The sequence below is a fragment of the Bombina bombina genome, chromosome 7 (assembly GCF_027579735.1).
Source record: "Bombina bombina isolate aBomBom1 chromosome 7, aBomBom1.pri, whole genome shotgun sequence".
Classification (NCBI taxonomy): domain Eukaryota; kingdom Metazoa; phylum Chordata; class Amphibia; order Anura; family Bombinatoridae; genus Bombina; species Bombina bombina.
In genome coordinates, this window is record NC_069505.1 from 8372359 (window position 1) to 8386457 (window position 14099).

Here is a 14099-nt window from a genome sequence, read left to right on the forward strand (position 1 = left end):
TGTAAACAGGAGAACCAATCAAAGGTAAAGACAGGGAAAACTCCCATATGTAACGCAAAGTATGCTAGGCAGGAGGAATAAGCTGTTAATGTGACAACTACAAAGTAACCATGGTAATAGCTAAGCCGTGAATGGCTGAATATGATAAAATCAAACTTCTAGATATAATAAATACTAATACCTCTGTGAAAAAGTTACCTAATCAATGTATGGTGAATAAATAGACCATGGGAATAACCACGATATGAAGCTAACTGCGATTAGTAGGTATACAAATATATATGTCCGTGAGATAATAAATAGTGTGACTATTAAAGTGATCATAGTGTAATAAAAGTCATGCATATATGTCAAGTCAAAATCTTTGAAACACAGTGTACCTAGACATATTTGTCAAGAACATATTATTATTATTGGTTATTTGTAGAGCGCCAACAGATTCCGCAGCGCTATAAACAAAGGGGGAGTACAACAAAACAAATATAGGGATCAAATGGGTAGAGGGCCCTGCCAAGAGTCGCACTGTTGTAGTCAGCTCTTAAGAAGGTGAACATACCCCGGGAATTTGTAATTTAACTATCACTCCCCTAGAAAGTATCCCTTTTAGTCGTTTGTCAAATAGGTTCACCAGACTTAGACAAAGAGAGACTTTCTGGATCTACAAATTCTATACATTGTTTCCGTCTGGTCTCAATGAAGTTATAGATTCAGCAGGATTTGTTTAATTAGGTTGTTGAGTATTGGTACATGATAATAGGTTTGCACCAATTCTGTGGGTATTCTTATGTTAATTATTCTAGATTATCTGACAGACTTGTAAACCAGAGTCACATGGTATTGTTGTCACACATCCTAATTCGGCAGACTACGTCATTCTTACTGTTTCATTTTTATTGCTATTTTTAAACAACTAATATTATTATCAGGGTACATCCAGGAGATCACCACATTCTTTTATTTATATTATCAAGTGGAGAGTGTAATGGCTAACATACTAGACTGTGTCACTGATGGTTAGGCAGTCAGTTTAGCCTTGGTATAGGACCACATTTATTTTTGGAATAAGTATAGGTTATCTGTAATTGTACTTATATTGTATTCCATTTACCACTAGTAATATTGTTATTATATATTTCTTGTTTGTTATTTACAACAGTTTATAGTCCTCTGGTAGCAAATTTTCAAGTATTCTTTACACTTGCACGTGTTATATCTATCTATTATTTTAGCTGTAACACCCTGACACTTGTACCATATGTAATCGTTGCATAGTTAGTAATAGAACTCACCCCAATCACATTGGTACACTCAATCATTCCATTAGGGTGCTTACATTAGTTAGTTACCCTTATTTGGTTGCTTTATAATCTAGTCCACGCTAATTAACATCCCACTATAGATCAAATTGTTGTTTTAATTATAGCACCCTAATTTGGGTCCCTTGCCCTTTTGACACTGCTGCAATCTTAGAGGGTTACCAATGCACATGCTAACATAACCACAATTAGATTTTATCCACTATATGGTTAGACAATGAGGTAACACCTACACTTGTCCATATGCATGACTTTTATTACACTATGATCACTTTAATAGTCACACTATTTATTATCTCACGGACATATATATTTGTATACCTACTAATCGCAGTTAGCTTCATATCGTGGTTATTCCCATGGTCTATTTATTCACCATACATTGATTAGGTAACTTTTTCACGGAGGTATTAGTATTTATTATATCTATAAGTTTGATTTTATCACATTCAGCCATTCACGGATTAGCTATTACCATGGTTACTTTGTAGTTGTCACATTAACAGCTTATTCCTCCTGCCTAGCATACTTTGCGTTACATATGGGAGTTTTCCCTGTCTTTACCTTTGATTGGTTCTCCTGTTTACATATCATTTGTGTGGTTTAGCGCTCCCCATCAATCAGAACAATACTTTAGTCTGCAACCCATTAGTCATTTGACACGAACAGGTGACGCAGGAGGGTGGTTCCTTTGAGCTCTCATGGGGATTGGTAGCGGCTTCCACACTAACGGTCCAATCAGGCCCTTAGACCAGTGAAGTAACAATCATTTGTTTTTATACAACGTGTCCTTTGGGGATTCACATAAACACGCCAACTCTAAAGTTCTCAATATTTGATTTTCCATATAAGACGTTTGGTTAAACACAATAACGCAGGTATGCAAAGCATTTAGATTACATTGTATTCACAACTGAAAAATATAGTATTGATTGTTACAATTGATGGCCAATATGTTTGCTATTGTGTTATTGGAGCAGTCAGTTTGGATCTTTGGAACAACTAGTTTATCTTTGTCTGTATTTTGGGAATGCACTACCATGGTGCTGATATAAGTATTAAGTAGATCCAAAAATAAACAGGTGTGACAACTATAAACTAATGAGACAAAGGGTGCTCTGATTGGTCTTTACACTAATTGTCAGGGGGAGGGTCGATGTATACTGTGTTTGGGTAGCGTAGCCCTATATAAGGGGTACATTTATACCATGTTTTCATGCCTGATGAAACGGTAGATACCGTGAAACGCGTTGTATTGTTTTAATTGTGCACTATTTTAGCATGAGCTGTTTTTAAATTTGTTTTTATTGTTTTATTAAACAAGTTTGGAGTTTCATACAATAGCTCTTATTGCTGTGTGCATATTCCACTATGCTACCTTGGGAGGTTTTGGTATAGCCTCCCCTATATCTCCCTGGTCGTTATCCTTGGGAGTGAAGCATCACCTGAACCCAGCCATCCATCTGGGGTTTACTGCACCGGCGTATCCAGTATATTGCCCTGGTTCAGCTAGCTGGTCTGCTGCCAAAAACCAGTCCGCCTCTATTGGCACAAGTGGGTGCCTTTATACTATGTGAGTACCCTGTGTCTTCCATGTTCTTATACCCTGCTGGTTATTGATTCACACATACGGCACCTCTTTTCTTTGTTACATCCAGAACTGCCTACCTATGGTGAAGCTAGAGTGCTGTCTCATCTGAACGGATGTTATACAAGTTTTCATCATCACTAAAGAACCATACCACACCAATAGGACTCTTTTTGGGACTGGTTGATTTTATTGACACACCAGCTGATTGGTTTTGTATGAGTAACTGGTCCATGAGAGATATATAGCCTTATTGTTATTACTTTACACTTATGTTTTTTGTGTGTATTTTATACCTCTGAGAGTCTGCATATCCATTTAAGAATCCTTCTTATTGTTTATAGCGCCTCCTATAGGGACCTTAGACCCCTTTTCTAATATATCACACAAGATAGACTAATCAATATAGTTGTGCAGTTTTAGTTTTGGTTAAATTCTGCTTTTAAAAATGCTGTGTTTGGTGACATTTGGCTAAGATTTTGCAGCTTCCTTACTACAAAACCCTGAAAATCTATTAAATGATTTTTTGTTATAAATCTTTTTAATGTATAGAGAAATGTAGCAAAATGTTTAGTCAAGGCTACAGCCAAAACTCCTGCGCCAATCTTCATGAAGTGTGTCAGAAATGTGGATCTTTTGCAGTAGAGAATTCGGGGGGGGGGGGGTGGAATATTTGCTTTTGGGTCCAGATATATAGAGCAAAAAGTCACAGTGACTTGAACTAATTATTACTTGATCAACGTATATAATCGGTCTTCTTTGGGTAAGTACCAAGCATTTGATTTGTTTATTGTTTAGAGCATATTGTTCCCTACTTCAGCGACTTTGTGAGTGATGAACAAAAAAATGTTTTAGTTAACTATTGTAGCGGACGGGATATTCATTTGTCTTTTCTCCTATTTATCTACTCCTGATGATTGTTTGTTCTATTTCCCAGTTGTAAAACAGCAGTCTCACTCACTACTAAGTTAAAGGGATACTGAACCCAAATTTTTTCTTTTGTGATTCAGATAGAGCATGCAATTTTAACCCCTTAACAACCGACGACGTGCAGGGTACGTCATCCAAAAAATACCCTTAACGACCGAGGACGTACCCTGTACGTCGTCGGTCTGGGAAAGCGGTGGAAGCTATCCTGATCGCTTCCAGTCGCTTTCCGGTTATTGCAGTGATGCCTCGCTATCGAGGCATCCTGCAATAACTCTCCTTGAAGTTTGGAAATAGCAAAGTGCTACTTGTACTTATTGCCCTATAATTTGCAAAAAAAGCAAAGAACGTGTAAACATTGGGTATTTCTAAACTCAGGACAAAATTTAGAAACTATTTAGCATGGGTGTTTTTTGGTGGTTGTAGATGTGTAACAGATATTGGGGGGGAGGTCAAAGTTAGAAAAAGTGTTTTTTTCCATTTTTTCCTCATTTTGTAATTTTTTTTTATAGCAAATTTTAAGATATGATGAAAATAATGGTAATTTTTAGAAAGTCCATTTAATGGCGAGAAAAACGGTATATAATATGTGTGGGTACAGTAAATGAGTAAGAGGAAATAAAAACACCGCAAAAATGTAAAAATAGCCTTGGTCCCAAACGGACAGAAAATGGAAAAGTGCTATGGTCATTAAGGGGTTAAGCAACTTTCTAATTTACTCCTATTATCAATGTTTCTTCATTCTCTTGATATCTTTATTTGAAAAAGAAAACATCTAAGCAATTTTTGGTTCAGGATACTGGACAGCACTTGTTTGTTGGTGGGTGAATTTATACACTAATCAGCAAGAACAACCAAGTTTGTTCACCAAAAATGGGCCGGCATCTAATCTTACATTTCAAATAATGATACCACGAGAATGAAGAAAATTTGATAATAGGAGTAAATTAGAAAGTTGCTTAAAATTGCATGCTCTATCTGAATCACGAAAGAAAACATCTGGGTTCAGTGTCCCTTTAAGGACACACTTAAAGGGATAGTCTAGTCAAAATTAAACTTTCTTTCCTAAGACATGGAGAGTCCACAACATCATTCCAATTACTAGTGGGATATTCACTCCTGGCCAGCAGGAGGAGGCAAAGAGCACCCCAGCAAAGCTGTTAAGTGTCACTTCCCTTACCCATAAGCCCCAGTCATTCTCTTTGCCTCTGTCAATGGAGGACGTGAAGTTTGGTGTCTGAAGATTTTTTCGGGTACTTTTCCCTGCAAGCTAGGATTGGGGTTTAGCTGTGTCTACATAAATCTCTTGAGTAAGAGTAGTGGTGGCTTTTAAGCAGTTAGAAAGTAGTGAGGTGGTCCTTGCTTTGTTTTCTAACATATTTGCTGCCGTTGGTATAGAAAGCCAGAGTTGATTTACTCTGTTCTCTCTTTTTCTACAGGTCTCTGATAGAAGTATTTGTCCTTTCACACCTTGTGAGCTATCTTCCTGCCCCACAGCTGGATTTGCAGGTAAGTGCTTTTGCCTCCTAGGTAATGGAGACTTGCACTATATATCTCTGCATTGAATTTATGGGACATATATAAATCCTTTAAAGAGGGTTTGTTTCTGGGCAGTGTGCAGGCACTTTTTATGTATGTGGAGACTAAGGGGTTAATATTTTCCCTTGCTGTTACGGGATGACAACTCTGAGGCTCAAGAGGTTTTTTTTTTTATTTAACTGAGGAAATAGAACAAATTAACACTAGAAAGTGAAAATTGAACCAAGACTTGCACGCTTTAAAGTTATTGCGCAGTTCTTTTTGTGCTGGTCATGTGACTGTTGGCTCTTCCGCTTAAGACTCTGAGCGGAGCAGTACTGATGCGAGTGTTTTCCCTGTGATGTGGAAGGTGACTCGTTTGCCGCTTTATACAAAGTATTGCTGATATTTGGTGAAGGTCAGGTAGGGCACCTCACACTGTCTGAGGTGTAGAGGTGCAATATTTGGCGCTCTAAAGCTAAAGTCTGTTTTCATTCCTTTAATTAGGGGAAAGTACTCAGCTATGGACACTGAACAGGAGGCTGTTCCTTTTGAAAAATGTTTATTATGCTAAGAGGCCCAAAATGTTTTGCCTATGCAATTTTGCTCCTCATGTTTAGATAGAACATTAAAATGTAAAGATAAATTACTACCTTTTGAGCCTATTGTCTCTCAGAATAATGTTGTTCAGGATATGCCACAGCTTTCTCCTCAAACGTCCCAAGCATCTATAGCGTCACATACAGTGCCCTGCGGTTCCTCTCAGCCTCCTGGAGGCATGTTTTTTGCCTGTAGATTTCACTGCACAGATATCTTCTGCGGTGTCTGCGGCTTTATCTGCTTTTCCCATGCTGGGGAAGCGCAAGAGGAAATCAAAGCATATTTCTGATAATAAAATATCTGTCCCATCTGCTGCCATGAAGGTTGACCTCCCCCATAAGTCGGATGAGGAGGATACCTTGTTAGCTTCTGAGGGTGAAATCTCAGATTCTGACAGTATTGACAGTTTGTGGTTCCTAAAAAAGAGGGAACTTTTTGTCCTATTTTAGACCTAAAGTGTCTCAACTGTCTAGCATACCCGTTTCCTCTGCAACTTGGTCGTCTCTGCATACTTTTTCCAAATTTGATACTTTTGCCTCGGCTGAGGCTTCTTTTGGGAGAAACGTTCTTCAAGCGGTGGTGCCTTCTGTTTAGGTTACCTGTCTTGTTATCCCTCCCTTATCATCTGTGTCCTCTAGCTTGGGTATTGGTTTCCATTAATAATTGGAATGACGTTGTGGACTCTCCATGTCTTAGGAAATAAAATAAAATGTCTTCTTACCTGACTGGCAGGGAGCTTTGAGTCATAGCGTTACCAATCTTTAAGTTTGCTCATTTAATCATACATTTGTTTTACTCCCTCTTTATATTTTGTGTGTATACCTTTTATGAATCTTTGGATTACATTTTTCCTTTTTGCTTGGAGCTTGCTGGATTACTGTTTTTTCTTTTGGATTACCTGATAAATGTCTTTCTTTCCGGACATGGAGAGTCCACAACCCCACCCTTAAGATTAGATAGTATTTTTTTTACTAAACCTCAGGCACCTCTACACCTTTGTGTTATTTTCTTTTTCCATTTCCCTTTGGCTGAATGACTGGGGGTTATGGGTAAGGGAAGTGACACTTAACAGCTTTGCTGGGGTGCTCTTTGCCTCCTCCTGCTTGCCAGGAGTGAATATCCCACTAGTAATTGGAATGACGTTGTGGACTCTCTATGTCTGGAAAGAAATTTATCAAGTAAGCATAAATTTATTTTCATGATTCAGATAGAGCATTCAATGTAAAGCAACCATTCACACCTACATGCCGACAACAATAGCCAGAAAAAAACAATATTCCCTCCCTCACTTGACAGATCCGTATTCGCAGCTTTATTTAAAGTCCGTAATACAACAATAGTTTCATCTCAGGTCGCTTTATCCGTCACAGACCCGGCAAGTCAGTGCTTTGGTTTCACGAGGAAGAGATCTCAGGCGTCTTTACGTTTTGCTTTTCCCACTGGATCTACCAATATGGTGATTCCCCAGGCTGCTATTGCTGAGGAAAAAGAAATAGAGTCACCCATACAGCTATACACACAGTGAAGATAAAAACCGTTCTAGTTAAGGATATCGCCCTTGTGCCGTACAGGGAAATAATAATATATCACCGTATAACTCTCATGAAACCGTAGTATATCCTATGCTGCAAATTGATTGGCCCAGCTATTTATATTCAGCAGTGATTGCGTAAAGCAGCGCAAAAAACAACAACATTTTTAGTGTTTCGTTATCGGCCAAAATCAGGGGGGGATAAAATAAGTAGCACACAACAACATCAAAAACTTAGCAAAAAATATTAAAATCAAGAGTAGGGAGAATTGTATGCGTTTCACCTGACAGATCACAATAAAGGGACATGAAACCCAAATGTTTTCTATCATGATTCAGATAGAGATTACAATTTTAAACAACTGCCTAATTTACTCCTATTATATAATTTGCTTCAATCTTTAAATATCCTTTATTAAAGAAATAGCAATGCACATGGGTGAGCCAATCACATGAGGCATAAATGCGCAGCCACCAATCAGCAGCTACTGTGCTTATTTAGATACACTTTTCATCAAGGGATATCAAGAGAATGAAGCAAATTAGATCATCAAAGTAAATTGAAACGTTGTTTAAAATTGCTGCTGAATCATTAAAGAAAAAAATGTGGGTTTCATGTCCCTTTAATAATAACTCAAGAAACAGACTTACTGTACAACTAAGGGAGAAACGTAGTTAGCGCTAATACGTAATACACCTATCTGCCAATTAATGACAGTAACTGTGTAATATCCACTCATGATTCCCTAGAAAGGCTGGAGCACAGACTCAGTACGTGTGTATGCTGCAGCATTATATACTACACAGTGATTACTTAGCACAGTGCACAAAACATTTTGGTTAATTAGTTTTGATCTTTTTAAATTATTTACATTCATTTTGGTCAATTAGTTTTTTTCCTACTAAAACATTTACATTCATTGTGGGAAATTAGTTCTGCCCGTTAAATTAAAGCTATTAAGGGGTTAATTAGTTCTGCCCCTATTAGATCACATTAATTTGGGGTTAATTAGTTCTGCCCCTATTAAATTAAATCACATTAATTCTGGATTAATTAGTTCTGCCCCTATTAAATCCCATGAATTTGGGGTTTAATTAGTTCTGCCCCTATTAAATCCCATTAATTTGGGGTTAATTAGTTCTGCCCCTATTAAATTAAATCCCATTAATTTGGGGTTAATTAGTTCTGCCCCTATTAAATTAAATCCCATTAATTTGGGGTTAATTAGTTCTGCCCCTATTACAGGAAATCCCATTAATTTGGGGTAAATTAGTTCTGCCCTATTAAATTAAATCCCATTAATTCAGGGTTAATTAATTATGCCCATATTAAATTAAATCCCATTAATTTGGGGTAAATTAGTTCTGCCCCTATTAATATAAATCCCATGAATTTGAGGGTTAATTAGTTATGCCCCTATTAAATTAAATCACATTCATTTGGGGTTAATTAGTTCTGCCCCTATTAAATTAAATCACATTATTTGGGGTTAATTAGTTCTGCCCCTATTAAACTAAATCACATTAATTTGGGGCTAATTACTTTTGTCCCTATAAAATTAAAGTATTTGCTAATTCTGTGAATCTAACATTATAACTCTGCCCTTTCCTCTGATTGGTTCCCCGTGGCTTGTTAACTCCCTCCCCTCCCTCTCATTGGTCAAACTCAGCCTTACACAAAGCAAACACGATTTGTGCCACGGTCCCCATGCTGGTCGGGCCGCCTCTCTGCACACCTTTCCGAGCCGCCATGTACACGTAACCGCCGGCACCTATAAGCCCGGAACCGCACAGTACCCGACAGCTCCAGCAGTTACCGAACATCGGGGTACGAGCAGGCGCGGTCACAGGCTCCGTAGAGGACATGTCTGCTACACCGGAAGTGGTGCACCGGAAGTGTAATATATGACCTCTCTGGCGGATGTAGACGTCATATTCTTGTAAAATGTCTAATGTAAAATAAAATAGGATTCTGCAATAGATATTTCTTGTTACCTGCGTCATATAGAAAATAATGTTGTCCTAATATCAACATATATTTGTATTTATATCTGAAGAAATAAAGAGTGAAAAGAGCATTTATCATTAGTATAACAGAAGGGGAATATATTTGTATTTATATCTGAAGAAATAAAGAGTGAAAAGAGCATTTATCATTAGTATAACAGAAGGGGAATATATTTGTATTTATATCTGAAGAAATAAAGAGTGAAAAGAGCATTTATCATTAGTATAACAGAAGCATAGTTGACAACATTTGAAAAAAATTTCCAGGGACACTTTGCAGCTATCAATTACTGCATGAATTTTTTTACCACACCCTCTTCCCTAAAGTTCCGCCCACTTGCCAAACCCACATAATTAGCATAATTAAGCTCCGCCTGTTTATTATGGTGCAGATTATATATATATTTATTTTAAAATATGAAACTAAAAGGTATAGAAGGAGAATGCAAAAGGAAAATGTATGCACCTATGCCATTAGCCCTGTCACTGAGGCAGACGTTTGGTTGCAGTGGTTTTCAGATATTTCCACCATTTTTGTTTATTCCCCATTCTGCTTCACCTGCACGGTCTATTAACTGCAGCAAAATTAAATAAACCTGTCAGAATCCATCTTCAACGCTGTGCAATAATCATCATATTGGTTTTATGGCTAATTGGTCACTTTGCCACCAACACACTGAAAGGGACATTAAACACTAAATAATTCTAGATAGAATTATGCATTCAAAGAAAAGATTAGTCAGAGAATAACCTGTAGATGTATTTTTTTAAGTTTCATGAGCTGTTTAAATATTGACAAAATAAGTGTTCAGTATTGTGGAATATAAAATAATGGGAGCTGCCAGCTGCCATGTTGGAATTTAGGATAACTTCTCCGCTGTGGCCAATTAGAGACAGTTTTAAATAGGTCACTATAGTGTACAGCCAATGGCTGTGTGGAATATAACAATGTTCTGCACTTCCATTTCTAACAGGAACTGAAAAGAATTGAATTAAAGGAAAATGTGGACAAAATAAATCCTGAAAGTATATTGCCACTATTTTTTATATATTAAATGTATCATTTTATATAACCATCTCAAAGTGTTTAATGTCTCTTTAATGCACTTGTGGGTCTGCATTACACAGTTTGCATGTATCTCCATTTACAGTACACTAACCATGCATGAAAACTAGTCACTGCACGTCAGCAGCATCTTCAGCACTGATTACTATCCACTACACCAAATGCACTAGCACCAAGTGCTTGTAGAACTGCATCCACCTATTGCCCCTATTGATATAACTAAGGACCCACTGCAGTCAGCATCTCCAGCACTACTGATCCTGTACTCACTGTATCAAATCAATTCCAACATTAGACTCTGTATATTTGTTACTGTTGGTATATTTTACAATAAAAACATATACAGCTCACCTTCTAATTGTCCTGGAATATCTTAGTGAAAAATGTACCAGCAGTAAACACAACAAGGAAGCATAAGGTCACAAGCATGGTTGTATTCTAAACATGGCAGCTGATCAGTCTCTCGCTACACTTTTCCTCTAAGGAAGAACACTCATGAGACTAATGAAGGGCACTGTGCGGGGCCCACATAAATCACCTTTTATGTTCCCTTATGTCAGATATGGCGGAATAAAGAATGGCATTTGACTTGAAGAACCTTAACAACATTGTAATGTCACTCACTCAATAGTCAGATGTCACAGTAGGTGTTGTTCTGAATAAAACATGCATACTGTGACCAGGATTTTGGACAGCTGCATAGGATAGAGACAGAAAATGTGGCCCCATGAGTGATACCATAGTATTTCTCAACACCAGTAGTCATGCAGCCTTAGTAGAGCAGATTTTTTTTAGGTACATTTCTTTTCGCACTGATCAGCAGATTAACCACAATATGCCTCAATTTTGTTTAGATAGAAATCCAGTTTAGAGCTTTGTGAGGACTATAACCAAGAAACACTTTCATAAGCTGTGTGCCAGAGGTTGGTATTAATGTCTGAACTGTTGACCAAAATCTCAGTTATATTATATATATCGTTTGCAAGAAAACCGCTATGCACTGCTTTCACTGTGCTAGACAAATACATATTTAAATTTGGGACCATTTGTAAAATTTAGCAAAACAGCTTTACATCTTTGCAAAGCTCAAACTTTATGGGTTAATTGCATATTACCAATAAAATTTGAAAATACAATGTTTATAACTTACATTATTGTCTGAGTTTTAAATCACCCTCACTGCCAGCTGCCTCATCTGAAACTAATCTTTTCTTGACGTGCAGTTCACAATGGACACAAGCAGCGTGACCAGACAAAAAAAAAGACTCTGGCACCCACATCGCACCTCTGGTGCGACTGTCGCAGACTTTTGGCAATGATATGGCTCAGGCTGCCTCTGCAGAGTAACTCGCGTGTGTAAAGGCTCCAATATATGAGCGGCAAGCCTCAGGGTCACATGATGGTGACGTTGCATGCTGACAGTGTCCTAAAGGATCGCGAGATTTAAAGTAGGAGACTGAGTCAGTGACACAGATCGCGCACAGGTCACGCTAGCTAAACCGGAGCTGCAGCCTGCTACTTGCCGGGACATTTAAATGGCCGGAACTGGGACCCAAATTCCGGGACTGTCCCGGCAAAAACGGGACTGTTGGCAACTATGCAGAAGGGGAATATATTGTAACCTATGGCTAATTTACATCTCTCTCTATATATATATATACACACATAAGCAAATATACAGGTATAGACCTCATGTACATAATATAGTTATTAACAGCTAATTACATGGGAACCATAAGTTAATATACAGGTATAGACCTCATGTACAAATGAAGGCTACAGTGTACATAATATAGTTAATAACAGCTAATACATGGGAACCATAAGTAAATATACAGGTATAGACCTCATGTACAAATGAAGGCTATAGTATACATAATATAGTTAATAACAACTAATACCTGGGAACCATAAGTAAATATACAGGTATAGACCTCATGTACAAATGAAGGCTACAGTGTACATAATATAGTTATTAACAGCTAATTACATGGGAACCATAAGTAAATATACAGGTATAGACCTCATGTATAAATGAAGGCTACAGTGTACATAATATAGTTATTAACAGCTAATACCTGGGAACCATAAGTAAATATACAGGTATAGACCTCATGTACAAATGAAGGCTACAGTGTACATAATATAGTTAATAACAGCTATTACATGGGAACCATAAGTAAATATACAGGTATAGACCTCATGTACAAATGAAGGCTACAGTGTACATAATATAGTTGGTAACAGCTATTACCTGGGAACCATAAGTAAATATACAGGTATAGACCTCATGTACAAATGAAGGCTACAGTGTACATAATATAGTTAATAACAGCTATTACATGGGAACCATAAGTAAATATACAGGTATAGACCTCATGTACAAATGAAGGCTACAGTGTACATAATATAGTTGTTAACAGCTATTACCTGGGAACCATAAGTAAATATACAGGTATAGACCTCATGTACAAATGAAGACTACAGTGTACATAATATAGTTATTAACAGCTATTACATGGGAACCATAAGTAAATATACAGGTATAGACCTCATGTACAAATGAAGGCTACAGTGTACATAATATAGTTGTTAACAGCTATTACCTGGGAACCATAAGTAAATATACAGGTATAGACCTCATGTACAAATGAAGGCTACAGTGTACATAATATAGTTAATAACAGCTAATTACATGGGAACCATAAGTAAATATACAGGTATAGACCTCATGTACAAATGAAGGCTACAGTGTACATAATATAGTTATTAACAGCTAATACCTGGGAACCATAAGTAAATATACAGGTATAGACCTCATGTACAAATGAAGGCTACAGTGTACATAATATAGTTATTAACAGCTAATACCTGGGAACCATAAGTAAATATACAGGTATAGACCTCATGTACAAATGAAGGCTACAGTGTACATAATATAGTTATTAACAGCTAATACCTGGGAACCATAAGTAAATATACAGGTATAGACCTCATGTACAAATGAAGGCTACAGTGTACATAATATAGTTATTAACAGCTAATACCTGGGAACCATAAGTAAATATACAGGTATAGACCTCATGTACAAATGAAGGCTACAGTGTACATAATATAGTTGTTAACAGCTATTACCTGGGAACCATAAGTAAATATACAGGTATAGACCTCATGTACAAATGAAGGCTACAGTATACATAATATAGTGATTAACAGCTAATACCTGGGAACCATAAGTAAATATACAGGTATAGACCTCATGTACAAATGAAGGCTACAGTGTACATAATATAGTTAATAACAGCTAATTAATGGGAACCATAAGTAAATATACAGGTATAGACCTCATGTACAAATGAAGGCTACAGTGTACATAATATAGTTAATATCAGCTATTACCTGGGAACCATAAGTAAATATACAGGTATAGACCTCATGTACAAATGAAGGCTACAGTGTACATAATATAGTTAATATCAGCTATTACCTGGGAACCATAAGTAAATATACAGGTATAGACCTCATGTACAAATGAAGGCTACAGTG

General features: G+C 37.1%; 1 protein-coding gene across 1 annotated transcript; it reads right to left on the bottom strand.

Moving 5' to 3' along the window:
• Positions 1-7238: 7238 nt before the first annotated feature.
• DMAC1 (distal membrane arm assembly component 1) lies at positions 7239-9388 on the bottom strand. Its single transcript, XM_053719945.1, has 2 exons — positions 9157-9388; positions 7239-7427 (listed from the first exon to the last, which is right to left on the bottom strand). Exons 1-2 carry the CDS (start codon positions 9344-9346, stop codon positions 7360-7362), a joined length of 258 nt encoding a protein of 85 aa, XP_053575920.1. The 5' UTR covers positions 9347-9388; the 3' UTR covers positions 7239-7359.
• Positions 9389-14099: the final 4711 nt, after the last annotated feature.

Coding starts and splice junctions, on each gene's coding strand:
- DMAC1 (XM_053719945.1), bottom strand. CDS start 9,346: ATGTCCTCTACGGAGCCTGTGACCGCGCCTGCTCGTACCCCGATGTTC. Junction 7,428..9,156: donor ACAAATCGTGTTTGCTTTGT/GTAAGGCTGAGT, acceptor CTTTTTCCTCAG/CAATAGCAGCCTGGGGAATC.